General features: G+C 33.3%; 1 protein-coding gene across 2 annotated transcripts; it reads right to left on the minus strand.

Annotated features, from left to right (window-relative positions):
• Positions 1 to 1623: 1623 nt before the first annotated feature.
• On the minus strand, positions 1624 to 18964 carry LOC133171681 (lysine-specific demethylase 2A-like). Of its 2 annotated transcripts, none has more exons than XM_061306466.1 (16): positions 18819 to 18912; positions 13430 to 13568; positions 13030 to 13108; positions 12868 to 12914; positions 12507 to 12679; positions 11159 to 11265; positions 10201 to 10448; positions 9567 to 9682; positions 8624 to 9283; positions 8252 to 8335; positions 7956 to 8168; positions 7318 to 7563; positions 6677 to 6826; positions 5802 to 6038; positions 5157 to 5306; positions 1624 to 3607 (listed from the first exon to the last, which is right to left on the minus strand). In XM_061306466.1, the coding sequence occupies exons 1-16, from the start codon at positions 18849 to 18851 to the stop codon at positions 2402 to 2404; spliced, it is 3888 nt and encodes a 1295-aa protein (XP_061162450.1). In that variant the 5' UTR covers positions 18852 to 18912; the 3' UTR covers positions 1624 to 2401. The 2 variants fall into 2 exon arrangements, with proteins under 2 accessions (XP_061162450.1, XP_061162449.1); XM_061306465.1 differs by having other exon boundaries at positions 1627 to 3607; positions 5802 to 6041; positions 18819 to 18964.

Here is an 18964-nt window from a genome sequence, read left to right on the forward strand (position 1 = left end):
ACAAACAGACGAACAGACAGATAGACGGACGGACAGGGCAAAAACTATACACCCCTCGATACGGGGGCATAAAAATTAAAATGTCCATGGGCTTGACGATCAGCTGTGTATCACAAGTATTTCTACACATTGTCTTAAAATATAAGACACATTTATGATAAAAGTAATTCCATGTCCATTTCACAGCATTAATTATGACCTTGAGTATTGTGATCCATACCTCACTGGCATTTTTTCTTTTTTTTTTTTTTTGGTTGTTGTTGTTAAAAAATGCAAGGTTTATGGTTCACATCTATTTATACGCAGAGTTCTGCATAGAAAGAAAAACAATGGCAAAAAAATTCAGAGTCTCATAACATGTCTGAGTATAAGGAATCACGATATATCACAGTTATAGATATTCACCGCGTTAAGGAGCACCTTTTAGTGATATTTTTTAATAAACGAACAGAATGTTCTTATAAAGTTTTGCTTGTTTGAATTCAATATTTCCATCTCTAAATCGCGTTTACTGTATTGTTAAACATTGGTTTTCTCTGTTCATATATGAATTTTTGTACTGAAGGTTGCTTACATTGTATTCAAGGAATAACTGTGTAGTTTATTTTTTTTTGGGGGGGGGGTGTCTTTATTTTTTTGATTTATGATGTGATCAAACCATTTCTCACGTGATAATTTGCATTAAATTGTCACGTGGGCAAACTGTTTGATCACCAACATCAAAAAAGATATTCCTTATACACTATATTTACTTTTTTACCTCATCATAGATTCAATAAGAAAATGAGATAGTTCCGGTATTTTTATACGTAAGTATAAATCTAAATCTCAAAGACCAGTGTATTACTAAGCAGCATGCAGCGAGAAGACAGAGCAAATGACTTTATGAAGATATAAAGATATTTCCTTATTTGTAGTTTTTTGTCCAACAAAGACGTCCATTTGAAAATGTAACCATATACAAATAAATAGGAAGAGGTTCATGGCCCCATGAGGAAATTTACATTTCTACAAGTAATTTAGAAACTATAATTCACACTTTAATGCAACCAGTTTGGGCTCCTTTATTCTGAAGACCTTGATCTAGATCCCTTTTGAAAAAAAAAAATCTCGGTTCATTTCTTGTACAATATTTGAAATTGTGAGACTGGTAATCCTGCGGGTACCTGTGAACGTCGTTTCTTTTCGTAGTTTACAGTTACCCTACCCCCCACCCCACCCCCGCAATATTAATACATGTAGTAAATACTAAACTTTGTAAGAATCACTTCACCTTGTGGGGTGGGGTAAATTATTATTTTTACAAACCTTTTCAGCTATATTTGTTGAATTTCGATTTTTTTTGGGTGGGGGGGGGGGGTTTAAAAAAAACGGGATTTTTGACATTTTAAAATGAATATTTAGCATTCAAGACCTTGCTTGTTGAGGCATATATGAGTTGTAAATCAGCTTGCTTTTGACATTTAAATAATAACTTTTCAAACAACTTACCCAAAACTCCTCCAATAAAGAAAACAAATATTGAGGATAATAACATATCCTTTTTTGTTTCCAGCTTTATTATGAAAATAAACAAGATCATCTGATCAATTAAACAAAGATCATTTTATTTTTTTAACAAAATTCAATGGTTCAACACAATGGAACTGGCTTTACAAACCATGAAATTTACACAAAGAAAAAGGAAAAGTAATATACTGGTCGTATATATATGAACACCAATTCAGGAATATAAGTTATACATCTTTATACTTTCTGGATAACATGTAACAAAAAAAAAAAACACTTTAATTTCTGCAATTTATTACATTTATATGACTGAATGTCTTTCAGGTGGGGAAAATAATTTGGATAACATAATTTTTACATGAAAAACAATAGAAAGATGTTCTTCATCTGATAATCAACTATTTCTCTTCTCTGGTTACCCAGTAAAGTGCACAAAGCAGAAAGTGGTCTAGTAGCCTATGTAATGTAGAAGCTTCTAGTTATATGTGTACTGAATGGGCATGAATGTGTATAATTGATTTTGCATGATCTTCATTTTATGAAACAAATAAGCTACTAAATAATTAAGATAAATGATAGATCTCCTCCAGAGGTGCAAACAAGATCTTTTGTAACTTTATGGCATTCAATTTCATAAATGAATTTGAAATGTCATCAGATCTACTATATATTCTAAACATCAACACGAACCAATCAAGGTGCTGTTAATATATGTTCCACTACACAATAATGTGTGTTTTATAATGTAGAGAATGATTACTTCATTCTAATATCTGTAAAATGAAATTCTGAAATCATAAATTTTCATAGTTTTCCACATCTCTGAATACATGTATTACTGGGTCTCTCAATGTATTACAAAAAATACAAAAACCACGACATCATGTACAACTTACTTCAGAAATCTGACAGACTTTCGGGGAAATTTTTGCACAGACATGGCAGTAATATTTGAACACTTATGAATTTTCACCACAGATAAATTGATGCACTTCACTAAATAGTCAAGTGCTACACTTGTTAACACACGAGAGCCAGAAATGTCTATCACTTGAAGAGACTGTGTGAGCACTGCATTACTGGTCTCCAGAAGTTTTCTGATTCCTTCATTTGTAATTCTTGGACAATAACTGATGTCAAGTTCCTTCAATTTAGTCACGTACTGGGGAATAAGCTGCAATGACTCATCTTCAATTTCAGTTCCAGCAATGTGTAAACTGGTCAGCAAATGAAGTCGACTCACGTCATTCATCCCAGGTCGCAGGTCACTTGGCGGACTAACAAGATCCTTGAAGTGAACATGGTCCAGTCCCAGCATCCAGTTCAAATTCAATGCTGTCAACAGTGGACATGAGGAAAAACAGAGAGCACTGACTGTTGCCCATGAACATGAGGACATGGACAGTCTCTTTAGGAGAGGGATTCGTGCCAGGAGCCAAGATAATTGTTGCTGTGTCATTACCACATTGTTTAATTTCAGGCCATTTGGTTGACGTTTCACAATGCCTATTAAATGTGGCTGGCATATTCTCCTTTTGCTCAAGTCAATGTTTGGCCAAAGCTCATGATTCATACCCCACCTGTAAAATGCTTTATTAACAGACAGACACCTCGCCAGGTCTGGGTAAGGCAAAAATGAGAAAATCTTGGTCCAGTGAACTCTCTCAAGAGGATGATGGTCCCCACTTTCAAGTTCTACACAATCTGGGGGTGGTGGAGGAGCTGAGGGCCTGACCACAAACTTTCTCTGCACCACCTCTGTTACTTTTCCTGGTGCACTTTCACTAGATCCACTACTCTTCATTTCAATACCCTTTGTAGTTTGTTTAATATTTTCAACTTTCTTTGCTTTTTTTGTTGATCCATACTTGCGTTTTATTCCTTGTGTTTGCTTTAGTCCCCTTTTCTGTTCCACTTTTTGTTTATCTCCACTAACCTTTTTTAATTTTGTTGGAAAAAACTTAAAGTGCTCCACTTCTTCTGAGGAAAAGTTGTAATCTGTGGCCTCATTTTTACAATCAGTGGATGACAGAAGACCTTGACTTTCCATGACTTTGTCCTCCATTTCACCTTGGTCATCTGGTCTGGATGCAAAGCCCTGGAAGGACAAGGACTTCAGTCATTATTTAGGCACACCATGCTGAACCTTACACAAGACAGTAGAGAGAGATTCCAACATATCAAATTTATTCTAAAAGATTAACAGATATTTCATACAATTTACAAAATCTATTCTTTTACATATTTGAGAAAGGAAAAAACAATTTCAAATAATTCCCATGTCAAAACTCTTCCATAAATGAAAGCATAAAAAGTAGGCCAAGCAGTAAAAAGGGAAATAACTCTCTGAAATAATTTTGCTTTGTAAAAGAAGAAGTAAACAATGATGAAAAAGTGCAGAAAATATATTTTCGGCAGAAGAGACAAGTCTAAATCAAGAAGTTGTGAGAAGTATTTTTTTTTTTATTATTATAATCCTGTTTTGACAGATTACTAAATATAAAACTGTTCTGATAAACTAAATGAAAATGTTGAAACTGTTTTCTAAAATATTTGAATTCAATTTGCCTACTCCTATGTAAGATTCTCTCCCATGTCATATGTCACACGACTTTCCAAATTGAAATCTGCTTTCATTTCAGAAGAGCTCCATCAGAGGAAATAGTTTAAAAATGGCCTCATTAAATAATTTCTCTTTTCTTCAGGGATCTTGCAGATCTAATATCCAGATTATTTTATTTTTTACAAGGTCCTTATAAGAAAATCACGATCAATTATTTATCTGTTAGCGTTATCTGATGTAATATTTAGAGAAAAAGAATGACTTTCATTGCAATGTTGGCATATTTACAAAATTATAAACAAATGAGCTTTCTAAATGAGAGTCATAAAAAAAACATTGAGTGAACAAATTTACAGAATATGGGTTAAAAAGAGCAAACTACAAGTATCTTACACATTTAAATTGAGCAATGGTTTGATGATATATAGTATATATATATATTTATGTAAACAGGAAATGGTTCACCATTTGCAAGATGTAAGCTGAGTACAGTTCATGTCAATGATAAGAGAAAAACCATTATTTCCACTAAAATCTGGACTGAACTGTTGGCAAGAAATACTTTGATACACAGGAAATTTCCAAAAAACTTGTGCGAAATATACAAAATATACAAAAGAGTAACATGCAACTTAATATTTATAAACACTAGTTGAATGGATTTTTTAAAACTGTATATTGAATTTGTAAAATTTGTGTACATCCAGATATAATCCTGACAATCTAAAGAATTAAGTACAATCAACAAAAAAGAACACATGCACATTTGAATACTGAAGGAAAAAACCCAACAACAGCATTTTGCTAACACTATTCACCATTAACTATTTCACCAAATTGATTCAGAAAGAAAAAGTAACAAAATGACATTGAATTTAGATCTTCAAATTTGATTTCATCTGATAAATTTCATTATTATGAATTGTCTATAAAATGTTTGAACCTAAAATCAGTGATAATTTCATCACCAAGAATTTTTTTTTGAATCTTAGATTTTCTTGATACAGTCAAAGTTCTTGCAGTATTCACATTTGCCCAGATCACCAACGCTGAACTAATCAAGATATCTCCGCGGTATAACTACCTCACGTCTTGGTCTTTTCTTTGGAAACTCTGACTCCATGTTTTCGTCAGACAGCTGTGGGGATCTCTTCACTTTACGACCTGACCTGGTAATTACTGTCTCTTTAATCTTTTTTGAACTTTTCTCTGGTGAACCGGGCCATGATGGTTTCTATAATGAGAAGTACTCTTTGGCTAAATTAAAACTTAATTTAAAAATTCTAAAAGAATTTAGTTTAAATGTTATTTTAAAGGAAGTTGAACTGACACTTGCTTACTTAAGGAATAAGCCACTTTTAACATAAAAGAAGCAATTGCTCATCTGATCATATGCTCTCCCCCTCAAATTTTAACTTGAGGGTAAACACGATGTTGCTTATTAACCTACATACTTTGATAATCCATGTTCTTACAAGTACAGTTAAGCAGGCTTATAGCAAACATGCTTAAAATGAATTCACACTTACAGTGAAGTGATTTTCATTCCCAATGACTCTAAGATATATTGTAAACTTCATGAATATAATGAATTACGCTTATAACAAAACAAAATTGTCTGTCCCTGGCATTTTGTTATAAGTGTGTTTTACTGTATACCCTACACTTTTAGTTGTGATTAGGGAAGGGGATGGGGGGGGGGGGGGGGTTAACTCTGGTCTTCACAAACCTTTCTTGGTAGATTACTTGAGCCTGCTGGTCTGCCTGGTTTTCTCTTGATCCCAAACTTTTTGGGTGATAGTTTGGTTTTCAGAGACTGTTGTAAGGGGGACTTTTTCTCCTTTTTTACCGTCAGTCCGGGTGATGTTTTGGGAACTACTTCTGTCACCTGACTTGGAGGAGATTCCAGAGGGACATCTACACTGTTCTCTGTTTCTGTCAAGGAGTCTTCCTCTGTGTCCACGTGCTGCTGAAATATAATGTACGCTACTCAGTGGGAGATAAGAAGAAAGCAACATCAACAACAGATCAATAATATTCCAAAAGGTCATTTTTATCAAGTCTCTACGACTTCCTCTTCTGAATGTTACAAGTCAATTTTGATAATTATGTACATCTTTCTTTCACTGTGGAATCATTTTAATTCATGGAGGTCAATAGTTGTATGTAATCAAATTAGTGGGGACATTATTTTGTGGGTATTTTGTAAATATACAAGATTAGAACTGGTAGAGTTGGAAAAGTCTATATTCAAGGGGATGTAAATTCATGGGCAAGGGTGACCCATGACCATCGGTCCCCCACAAACAGTAATGATTCCACAGTACTCAAAATGGACAATATAAATATCAAATAGTTTTGTAAGATTTAGCTGTAGAAATAAATATTTATGAAATGTTTACAAGGAAATTTTGCCCTTTTTTAACTCACTTTGTCCATGTCAGTGGATGAATTTAAAATGGGGTGAAATCGTTTGCCAGTTTGATAGGGCAAAATAACACAGGCTGAAAGTAACTCTGTATACTAGTACACAAATTCATTATAATGTACACATTCTTTAAAGGTATTAAGCTTGTTGTAACCTTGTAAACATAAACAACATACTGTATATTCTTTTTGCTGTTTCATGACCACCCTCTTGCCTTCTGCCTCTGACTCAGATTTGACCTCTGCGGTGGAATCGTATGAAGATGCTGGGCTCCCTGCCCTGGGACTGTACAGATTATCCTCCCTCTTAATCCGTGTAAACTTATTCTATACACAAAATATATAAAGCAGAATATCATTTATAATGTAGTAATCTGAAGTCTGATCCATTTTGTTTTCTATCTATATTGAAACTTTCTGGAGTCTCCTTTCCTTTGTTATTTAAATTCATTTGTTCTAAATCTTATGTAAAGCTGTGTTTCTTTCCCCTCTCCCTCTTTCGGCCATTTAACAGGTATCTTATTTCGAAATTAATTTCCTATTTTCCCGTACTTAAGCATTAATTTTTGTTATTTTATTTTCTATTATTTACTATAATAAATCATAAATCTTCGTTATCTTTCTTTTCATTTTGAAGTTATTATAGACCATCTGAAAGTGAATCAATGAAACTGGGTTGATCAATTGATAAGGACACTGTCCTTATATTGCAATACAAATGGCCTCATCTCACACAAATATTGTCCAAATTGTAAATACACTGGGAATTTAATTAACAGATATTATTACTGATTTATGAATCATAGTAAACTTCTCACCTTGAACAGTCCTTGTTTGCCATCTTGACAACACTTTGGACATTCCCAGCTGTTTGGTGAGTCCTCGTTAATAATTCCCTCACTCTCCAAATTCTCATGCTTCTTACGGAGGCATTCTGGATGATTGATTTCCCAGCAAATACAGCATTCCATAAGAGTGGTAACCATCTCCTCAGGGTTTTCTGCTGATTTCACACGGTCATCCTTTCCGCATATCATACAGACTGCAGCATTGGGTATTACAGGCTGAAAAAAAAAGAGAAAAATACATTGTATGTAGAGAGCCAACATCTGGATTGTTGGTAGGTAGATATTTAAGATGTCAAATAAATGTCTTCCTCTGAGTTCCTATCTTAATATAAAAGCAAATAACAGAAGTGCATGTACATCCATGTTTGTTTAAATGTACATAACATACTACTTACTCGGGATAATGTAATTTGTTTCCAACCATTTCACAGGGAGGCCGGGGAATTTCCCTGTCTATAATGAATCAATCCCCTGGTTATTCTGGCATTCTCCCTCAACCCCCTGTTTGGGGAGGAACCCCAAATCCCCTTCTTAACTTTTTTTATGTCCCCTGCTATTTCAATTCTTAGGGAAAACCCTGATTTCAATTAGTGTTTTGATATACTTACTGCCAAACACTGCCTGCTCTTGCAAGACTGTTTCATGCGCCCTGGGCCCCCGTATTTTCTCATATCTTTGCAAAAATTACACTCTCCACAGTCTGTTCTTGTGCATGGCTCACATTTCTTGCAGCGCGTCCTTCGTCGTCTGATACATGTACTACCCTTGGACTGCTGTGATTTTATAACCTTCCCTGTTTTATATACTTTTGGTTTGGGAGGCTGTAAATTATAACAATTTATTTTCAATTGAAATGACCTAAGATTCAATGCCAATGCCATGCTGATTACGAGTCTTGACATACCTTTTTTGAGACTGGCCAAACTAGAATAGGCTCTCCATTACATGCTAAATGCTGATCATCATTGGCATGATCGTCCAGTAATTGCTGAAATAAAAGAAAAATCAAAAGACACTCGAAAATTGTCTTCTTCACCAAGTCCTTTTTGTAAGGAAACAGTTTGACATTTAATTTTTACAAAATGCTCCTGAAGGTTAAAATATACACCCAAAAAAGCTGCATATGTCTGGCTGACATCTTAAAATTCAAACATTAACTGTAACTAAGATATTTGTGTCTAGAAGAGAATCAGATTTACTAGAGCTAGTCATTCCAGCCCCCCTTGATTTTCTACTTAATTAATGAAGTTGTCCCCTCAGATCTGCCACTAATTACCTTTGCATCATTTAACAACATCTCTGGATCAAGCACATCCTTAGGATAACCTTTCTTGGCAGAAGGCAATTCTTCTATCCACTGAATTAACTGCGAGAGTCCATTTAATTCCCACTTTGTCAAATAATAAGTTTTATTTTCCCTCTTGCTGACCTTCAGAGAAGGACTATGAACCATCTTATATCCAGAATCACTTGACTTGATTTTCCTTTGAACTGTTTGTTTTGCTCCCATTTGTTTTTCCTGAAACTCACTGTTGGCACAAGATCCCAAAATGTCCTCAGACTTGTCGTATATTTCCGTGTCAGCTGAACTACAGCTGTCAGAAGAGGACTTGCGAGGAGACCTCACACACTGAGGGGTGACATTTTCCTCATCACTGACTGATCTGTGTTTTGGGGAGGACTGATCTATTCTGGTGAGTTCAATAGTGACACTCTTGGACAGCTTTGGGGTAGCTGGCCTCTGGCTTTGAACACTGTTGTCACCATCCTGTGAACATTCATCATGTAAGAAGGGAGACAACTCTCTTTTGTCCTCATTTTCTTTGTCCTCTGGAGGCATCTCTAGACACTGTTTCCCAGTGATGCAGGTAACGTATCTTGCCAAAACGTACCATGCTATCTCTGTATAGAAAGGGTAGCGAAACTTTTGTGGGACCTAAAATTAATCAACATAGTGTAAGCTTATCACAGAATATCTCTTTAAAGTTCTTTCAAAATTATTGAATTTCAATCAATTCAGGAAAGTAAAATTACCAAGGTGCAAGATTGATTAATTTTACGAGTATCTAATAGAGCTGGTATTTTATTCAGTCTGGCAAGAGTATCGCAAAGCATAGTGAATTCCTCCTTTTTTGAAATCATATTGAAATAAACTAGAATTACAAATTCTTTAGATGATCACTGTATTAATTTTTCTTTTCACAATTAATCATACTCACTCTAGTTCTGTCCTCCACTTCTGAGACTCGCAATTGATTTTCTATATTATAACTATGTAGAAAATTGCCTCCAAACACCAGGGAGTCTTTAGGGGTGAAAACTGCATGTATCCACCCTATAAAAGAAATACAATGCAGTTTTGTAATATACTGTAAATCAACTTTTATTCGCGTGTGAGAAATATCCGTGAGTTTTGTGACCTACATTTACTCGCGAATATTAATCGCCGTGAATCATTTATTTTGCTTATTATTTATTTAGAATGTTTCCTCAGTCACGAAAATTAATTGTCACGGATTCATTTCAAACTGACGAATCACGAATAAAAGATGACATGAATAACAGTTGGTTTACAGTTCATGTACAAAGATATATATACACATGTTTTTAAGTGCTCTTTAGGTTTTTATAAATAATTGAATTGAATTGGGGAGAACTTTTAAAGTTGTTCTTATACATGTAGAAATTCTACAACATATTCACTGGTGTATAGATCTACAAAAAAAAAACCTTTCATAACAAAAAAAATTCAACTCATAGAGGGTGGACCTCCAGTTTCATCTATAGTTTACAATGTCAAATACAATAGTTTTGATCTTGTACTGTCTTTTAGTCGTATTTGATTATGATTACCTGATGGTATTATAAAAGTATATCCCTGCAGAAGCTCAATTCTCTGGCAGCCTTCGACATGATCTGCTAAGAAAATGTCTCCTTGTTTCCCCGACAGGACCCAGTTTGTGTATATCTCCACATTTCTCTGTGTGGGTGGTATTAACCAGAATACTTTCTCTCCATGCAGAATGTGATACCAGACTGAAGTGCCACCAAAATCAATGTGGAAGTCAGTGTAACAGCCCTGTACACTCATCAAACAGTATCTGTAAAATTCAAGCACATATTACTCATAGCATTCTTATGGTAGCTGGAAACATTGTGAAGATATTATAAATAGCTAGAAAATGTGATTTTGGTACACTAAATGTACGCCTCCTTATTAAATTGTCCAATTTTGTTATATGTAGCTAGAAAAGGTGATTTTGGTTCACTAAAAGTAAGCCTCTTTTTCAAATTGTCTAAATTTGTTATAAATAGCTAAAATATGTGATTTTGGTTCACTAAAAGTATGCCTCCTTCTCAAATTGTCTAAATTTGTTCAAGGTCATACAGAGGTGTATCCACATTCTACATAACTAAATCCAAGTATTCTGGCCTGAACAGACTTTCCAGCCAAGATAAAGTCAAGGTCAAATGTTGTACAACCTATTTGCCAAATATCATAAGCTTTGATTATAAAGATGGGCCCTAAAGATGGAAAAATATTGAAGGGAACAAGCTTTCTTGCCTGAAAAAATAATTTGTCTTTGAGACTAAATGAGGGCAGTGATACATTGTCTTCTGATGTTGCAGCCATATAAGAAATATCATAAGCCATATTGAAAAATAAAGAGTTATTGCTCAATAATTATACATGAAGAACAAGAATTCTGGATAGAATAACCTCATTTCTTCATTAAAGAGATAATATAGAATTTCAAAGTCCCATTGGCATCAAAATAATATTCTTAAGTTCTCAAAACAGAGATCTTACTTTTGCACTTTGGGGTATTTCATTTTCTCGATGATATTAGTTGACTCCGTCTGACATTCTTTCAGATGTCTCGGCCACACAGAGTCCACCCAGTCCATCTGTCTCACCTAACAGCAACAGAATGAAATATGTTCAAACTGACCAAACCATCTTCAACCAAAGGGACATTTTTTCCCCCAAAAATCTATATTTATTATGTATTAAAAAGTACACGCAGATGTAACTCGATTATCAATTACATGTACAAAGAGTTTAATATCTATTTCAGAGAAATAAACTCTTAGTAAGTACCTATATGCACTATTCTATAACTCAATTTCTTAGAAGAACTAGAAATATGTCTATAGGACACAATTGCCTCACCCAGGGTTCATTAGTAATACAATATGAAAATTTGTTCTAGTGTATGAAGTTTGATGAAATTATCTTGAAAAGTTTCTTTAAAACTGAGTTTTTGTGAACAATATATAGTAAAGGAAGGTCAAGGTTAAAAAAAATTGATACATGATTTGGTGAGTTTTCTACTGTGTCCATTTTTTGTTTAAGTAAGGCAAATCTCAAATCAAATTCTTTTCTAGTTAGCCTGCATCCCAAGATCAATATCCTTGCAAGTTTGGTCTAAGTAGGACTTAAAGTTACTTGGGAATGGACCTGCTCCAAAAACTTTAACCTGGTCACTCATCCAGAAAATGTAGGTCAAATCCAGCATCCAAAGCAAGTCCAGTAGTGTGCATCCTTAGATGTATCATCCATGCAAGTTTGGTCAGCATAGGGCTTATAGTTACTTGGAAATGAGATCTGCTCCAAAAACATTAACCTGGTCACTCATCCAGAAAATGTAGGTCAAATCCAGCATCCAAAGCAAGTCCAGTAGTGTACATCCTTAGATGTATCGTCCATGCAAGTTTGGTCAACATGGGGCTTATAGTTACTTGAAAATGAGATCTGCTCCAAAAACATTAACCTGGTCACTCATCCAGAAAATGTAGGTCAAATCCAGCATCCAAAGCAAGTCCAGTTGTGTGCATTCTTAGATGTATCATCCATGCAAGTTTGGTCAATATAGGGCTTATAGTTTCTTGGAAATGAGATCTGCTCCAAAAACTTTAACCTGTTCCAAAAACATTAACCTTGTCATTCTTTAGCTGAAGCATCCTCCATGCATCTCTTATTAATTTAGGGCATAGAAGTACTTGAAAAGAAATCTGCTCAAAAACTTTAACCTGGGACGCCGACGCGGAGGGTATTACATAAGCTCCCCCAACTTTGTTGAGGTACCCTAAAAATGTATTTTCTGATGTTTTCTAAAATGATTCAAAACTATTTGTTGCATGTAATATTTCCCTACAAAACTGGGCGATTCCACATAGTTCTCTAGTTTGGTGTGACTGAACTCCAGGCTGATGACATTGAGCAGTCTCTGTCGCTCCGGATTCTCGTAATACTGGACCCATTCACGCATGGACATCTCCATCCCTTTTTGAGTGTTGACATCCATCACATCTAACATTCGTCTGCTCCCTACCGAGAATATATCATGAAAAGTTTGTACAAATTATGTTCTTACAGAAAAATTTAAGAGATTTCAATGAAAAAATTTTAATTCTTAACTTATTTATCTAAAAATCAAATTGACATTTTTTCAATGACCCAAAATTTTTTTTCCAATTATCTATCTTTGGACTTTAAGGTCATGTTGCTTATCTTACCAACACATTGTTTGACATCAGAAACCTTAAAGTTTTCACTTGGAACTCTACAAAAAGAAAGAATGGATATCTCAAGTCTGACAATCATAGCTTTATGTATGTATTTTTTACTTTCAATGTTGATCACACTGTACAGTACAGAGTAAATACTCAGAAACCTACCGGAGACCCAGACCTGTTTTGTCAAAAAACACAAGAGGAAATTCAAGGCCATGTTCTTGGATGTACTTCAGACCAAACTCTAGAAAAAAAAACATCATTTATAAAATTTCCAGTGCTAACCTTATGTTCTAAATGTCTGGCAAATTATCTATTGTTATTATTGAGAGAAGAATAGCCATAATTCGGAGATATTAATTATATAATATATCATTAAAAAAGAAATTAAATGGTGTACTAATATTAGACGTTGAAACTTTCAGATAATTTTATGAAAATAATTCAACATATGTCTATCTACACAGCATTGATAAAAATATGCACAAGATTTGAAACACAATGTTAAATTAAAACTCCTTGACCCCCCAAACCCCACCCATGCCAATCCTTCTGAACTACTTACCCTCGCCCTTTAACTCCTTGACATACTTTTTACTGTACTTGTTTGATTTGAGTTTTTCGTCCAGTGAATAACTTCTCTTTCCATCAATGTCATCGTCATCCAAGTCAACATCTGTGTAATGCTTTCTCTCCTTCACCCTCTATAAAATACATTTACATTACATTCAAATCAACGTCTGTGTAATGCTTTCTCTCCTTCACCCTCTGTAATAAATACATTTACATAACATTCAAATCAACGTCTGTGTAATGCTTTCTCTCCTTCGCCCTCTGTAATAAATACATTTATATTACATTCAAATCAACGTCTGTGTAATGCTTCCTCTTTCAGTCACTCTGTAATTTAAACTTTTTATTACATCCAAATCAACGTCTGTGTGATGCTTTCTCTTTTTCACCCTCTGCAATTATTTCATTTGCATTCCATTCATATCAACGTCTGTGTAATGCTTTCTCTCTTTCACCCTCTGTGATATTTACAACATTTAATTTCATCCAAATCAACAACTATATAATGTTTTTTCTCCCTCGTTCTCTTTAATGTTTACAATATTGCATTACATACACTTGTGCTTGTCTTATTATCGGTGTCAATCAGTGCGCTATGCAGTCAATTTAACCAAACTGCATTTATAATACATTCATCTTATACTTTTGTATACGTTATGTACATTGTGATGCAATATCGACATAATTACTTTAATGTTGATGACTAGTTTTCCAGTGTCAGAATATCTGCTTAAAAATAACTGTGCATTTTCATCTTCTTCGCGTAAAGGAATTAGATTCCTACCATCCCCTATTTCCTCACTTTCATCGATTGACTCACTCATCGTTGAACACCCGTTAAGATTTACAAGTTTAACATTGCACTTATATCCATAACAATGAGGAAAAAATATAAATAAATAAATAAAGCGTGCACCCTCCTATGCTTCAACAATGTATCCGGAGCACCTCATTATATCCCTAACGCCACGTGTATGCATATTTACGGTGCACTTCACGCGTGACTAACCGACCTATATCTGTCGCTGTTTCTATGTCAACCAAATAAAAAAAAAATTTTTTTTTACTTAAATGGTCTTCATGGTTTTATTAGACTCGGCAGGTTGACCAAACATGCAATATTATCGTTAACTTACATGTAATTAATGAATTATAAGAAATTCATAGGAGTATACACAACAATTATCATTGTCGTGTACTCATTATTTGAATTCCTTTAATTCATTACTTAGTAAATATATGTATTTAGTAAAAGCATAGCAGCGAACCAAATACTAAGAGAACAAAACTCACAAATATTCATTTCAAAATCAAACAAGGTTTATATATTGATAAATCTAATCTTATTAAATCTAATTATTATTATTATTATCATATATATATATATATATATATATATATATATATATATATATATATATATATATATATATATATATATATATATATATATATATTATATTTATATATATAAATAAACATTTTCCAAAAGAAAATGAAAAAAAACATAAATCGTGAAACTATTAAAGCTGTTTCTCCGTTATTTACTAGGCAAAATTTCTGTGATGATTCTATTTCTAAAATAACAAAAAAGAAAAGAAAAGAAAAAGCACGCAAAGGAACGATTCTTTCTCTCCTGCTTGATTAAAAACAGATAAATGTTCCTCCTTTGGTACATTATAACATCCAATGTTTAGCAGCCTCTTAATCAATTTACATTAATAACCCATGACATATAGACATAATCAATGGTGTAACATTCGTTAAAATGTATTTAAGTCGTTGAGTTTCTTGCACTCCATAATTAACAAGAACAGTGTGTTTTATATGTGCTTAAGACGTGAGAAATAAATTTATGATAGTTAGGCAAACTTTAAAATAATGTTGGTTTGCCTTCTCCCTACTCAGGATGAAAAATTTGGGTCGGTAGGTAGGTGGGAATTTTTTTTCCTAGAAAAATGTTAACATCAATGTTGAATTTTCAAAATTTATTTTCTGAAATGCACAAAATAAAATAATTGTTTCCTGGGGTTAAAAAAAAGTTTCGAGTCGGGTCATTTTTAGCCAGTCGGTCGGGAGAGGGCAACCAAACAATTTTTAAAGATGGCCTTATCTATTTGTTATTATGTATATAAAATAAAAAAAAAAACCAAATCTACTTCATATTCTTATTTTTGAGATTTTGCAACTTAATGATACTATCGTTAAAAAAATATTGTATGACAAATGTATATAGACAATATAGTTCATTAGTTGAAAAATAATGTTTGTGCATGTGACTTCATTAGTATATATATATATATATATATATATATATATATATATATATATATATATATATATATATATATATATATATATATATATATATGAACGTGCATGTGATTTCAAATCATCCGTCTTCAAAAAACTATTCGAGCCAAGGGTCCGCCGATAATGCGACCCCTTGCCTCGTGATATGATTAACATGCAACGAGAAATATCGTACCAAATGCAAATATTAAACTTTTTTTCTTGCCTTCCTAAAGTTATCAATGATTGCAAAACGCAAGACAATTTATACTACTTCAAAATTATTTTAAAGACGTTATCGCGCAATGCACGTGTGCATCTAACTAAAATAAGGTACTCAATAACAATGACGCTCACATGGACCAAACATTACGTGCCATGAATAACCTTTAAATCCATTCAAGGAAAAATCGACGCGCTTTCTCTAATTCATATATACAAACAGAGATGATGATAATGGCGAGACCTTGAAATGTATGCTAAATTATATATCCTAAAACAAAGACTAACAAAATTTTTAAATATATAGATATGTTACTTTTTGTTTGTTATTTCTTTGAAAATGAATGCCTTTCCGCATTTAGCATATTTCCCATCAACTACAAAGTAGGGAAGTGAAAATAATAAATCTCAAAAATCCCCGTTTTTTAGTTAATGTTTTGAGGTAATGAACATCCAATTCTACATCCATCCTTGTGATTTTACTGTATCTTCGCTTGGGCCTGCTATGTAGTTTGTTCATGAGTTGGCAAAAAAAAAAAAAGCTACGCTATACTCATCAATTTAACTAAAAAGAAAATTAAATTTTAATCCTTTGTGTAGATCACCGAAATCCGCATTACCCCCTCCATTGCCCCCAAATAAAAATTACCAATTCGCATGAAATTTCTTCTCATTACAGTATAAAAAAAAATATCTACTATAATATTACTTGACTTCAAATCAATTCCCATTTCTTAAGATTTCTCAGTTACCTTGATCATAGAAATAAGCACAATTAAATAAATCTTCCGATTTTTTTTTTTAAAGTTCTGCTGTTAAAAGCGATCACTTGCCTTGCTTTTGTGCATGTTTGGTGTTGAGCTGACTTGCCGTATTCCTACCTTAGACAGTCCTGTCAGCTTCTATAACTTTTACCTCCAGTTTTCGCAAGCTCCAGTAGTATATATACTTTAAAGGTGTAATCTACGACATCGCCAAAAGACGAATATTAAATTTTGAAATCTTTGTAATAAACGAAATCTTAATCGAAGATTTTGAATGCTTACCGTTCTAATAAAAATCTGTATTTCTGTTCTAAAAATCTTATTTTTCACATACTGAATGGCATTAGTCCAATTTCTGAAAACTGCGAAGTTACTTTCTTGTAATTCTGAAGGAGACGAGACCCTTTTCATCGGAACCAACTTATTTTTTTCTCTCCTTAATTTTGAATTAGCTTGTGGTGTTAGTTATACAACTCATGTTAATATTCTATACGAACTTTTCACTGTATTCTGAAGCGCGTATTTTATAATAAGTAACTTCAAGAAACTTTGAATTTGGAATAAGGAGATTATTTTCAAATTGTAGGAAGATAAATAAAAAAGAAATAATTATAGTATTGCAGATTTGGGAAAAACAATTCTCTTACATGAAAATGATTAACAGATATTGATGATTTTCGATATTATCGAGAAAGCATGCAGCAAGCCATTTTTTGCGTTGTGAGTAATATAACCTTTGCAGGTAAGTTTCGATTATTTATTTCTTGCATATGATCATGTTACCAGTCCGTCTTCATAAAATGTTAGAATCATAAATGAAAATTCCACACACTAAATAAAACACTTTAGGATCGAGAATGTGTTCTAAAGTTATCCCTTGCCGACATAATCGACATTCGAGTGTTGCACCCGGTCAAAGTATATAAAGAGGGAGAGGGACAGTTAATTGTGCTTTTCCTACAAGTGCTTAGTACACCGCAGTTGCATACCACGGTCCCTATTTCTTTCTATTTCTTCAATATTTTTCAAATAATGATCTTTTTATGTTTATACAATTGCTAAAAGGACAAAAATTAGTCCGACTCGGTTTTCGCGGAAGTAATGCATGTGCACGTACATGTAAGGATATAACGAAAAATAGTTAATGTGTTCGTTTTTATTCCATCTATTCCCCTTTCCCATTTGGAAAAGAAACATTGACTGATAAATGAAGAATGAAAACTATAAAAACGTATAAATTATCCCTACATTTATCCAGTATTACTGTTCAATAAAATTTGCTGTTCCAGAAACAAATGAAAAAAATGCATTACAAACATGTATCTTTTTGAACCCCTTTCTCGTTTAGCTTCATTTGAAAACTTCTTTTTCTTTTTATTAAACCTTTCAATTACTTTTAGTCAACTCTGCGTATATATATGTGAATATGTAGCAAACTTTGAAAAAAAAATATGGAACACATTATATTCGTTTAATTTTAGTCAACGGGAAGAACCTTTCATGTAAGGAAAACAATTTACCTTCTTTGATGAATGAATATACCATAGGAAAACACAAGTTGTAATATGTTCCTAGATTTGCAACTGAAAAAAGACACTTTAGAATTCTTTTATTATAAATTCACTTGTAAAATAGGAAAAGAAAATAAACTTGGGCACGTGTAGTTGACTTGCGGGGTCAAGAAAAGGGTGTTTTCAAACGAAAAACAAACTTATTTCTGTTTAATATACCATGAGTAGCTTGTTTTCATATTTCTTCTCCTACATAAAATTTCAGCACACAGTTAAAAGTATTCAAAATGTTTTAATACGATAAATTTGCAAGCTCTTCCCCAATTTTACTTACACAATTTCACATAACATCTTTGCACAATAATTCACAATTAAATAGCCCATCACCTAAACAAAATTTACAAAAAAGTTATTCCCAAACAAATATTATGTTGACTTTGATATTGATTACATTGCTACAATTTATTAAAAATCTACATTTCTTTTGTTGGTGGTCAGTATGATACAAAATGGCTGCTTGCAGAGGTTTACTTCATATCACAGTTTATCGTTAGCACGTAACTTTTTGAACATTATTGAGTCCTTAACCTACCAATTTGCGTCCTGCCTCTGGCGAATCAGTCATTTTGATAAGCCGAAAAAAGTTATTTTGGGGGCATATTCCTAATATCAGTGAAAATAATTCTATATTTCACAGTTTAGCGTGCATACAAAGTCTCTGACGTCACACTTCGAACG

This window comes from Saccostrea echinata, unplaced genomic scaffold (assembly GCF_033153115.1).
Source record: "Saccostrea echinata isolate AGI-Se365-2 ecotype Australia unplaced genomic scaffold, CSIRO_AGI_Sech_v1 ptg000054l, whole genome shotgun sequence".
Lineage (NCBI taxonomy): Eukaryota > Metazoa > Mollusca > Bivalvia > Ostreida > Ostreidae > Saccostrea > Saccostrea echinata.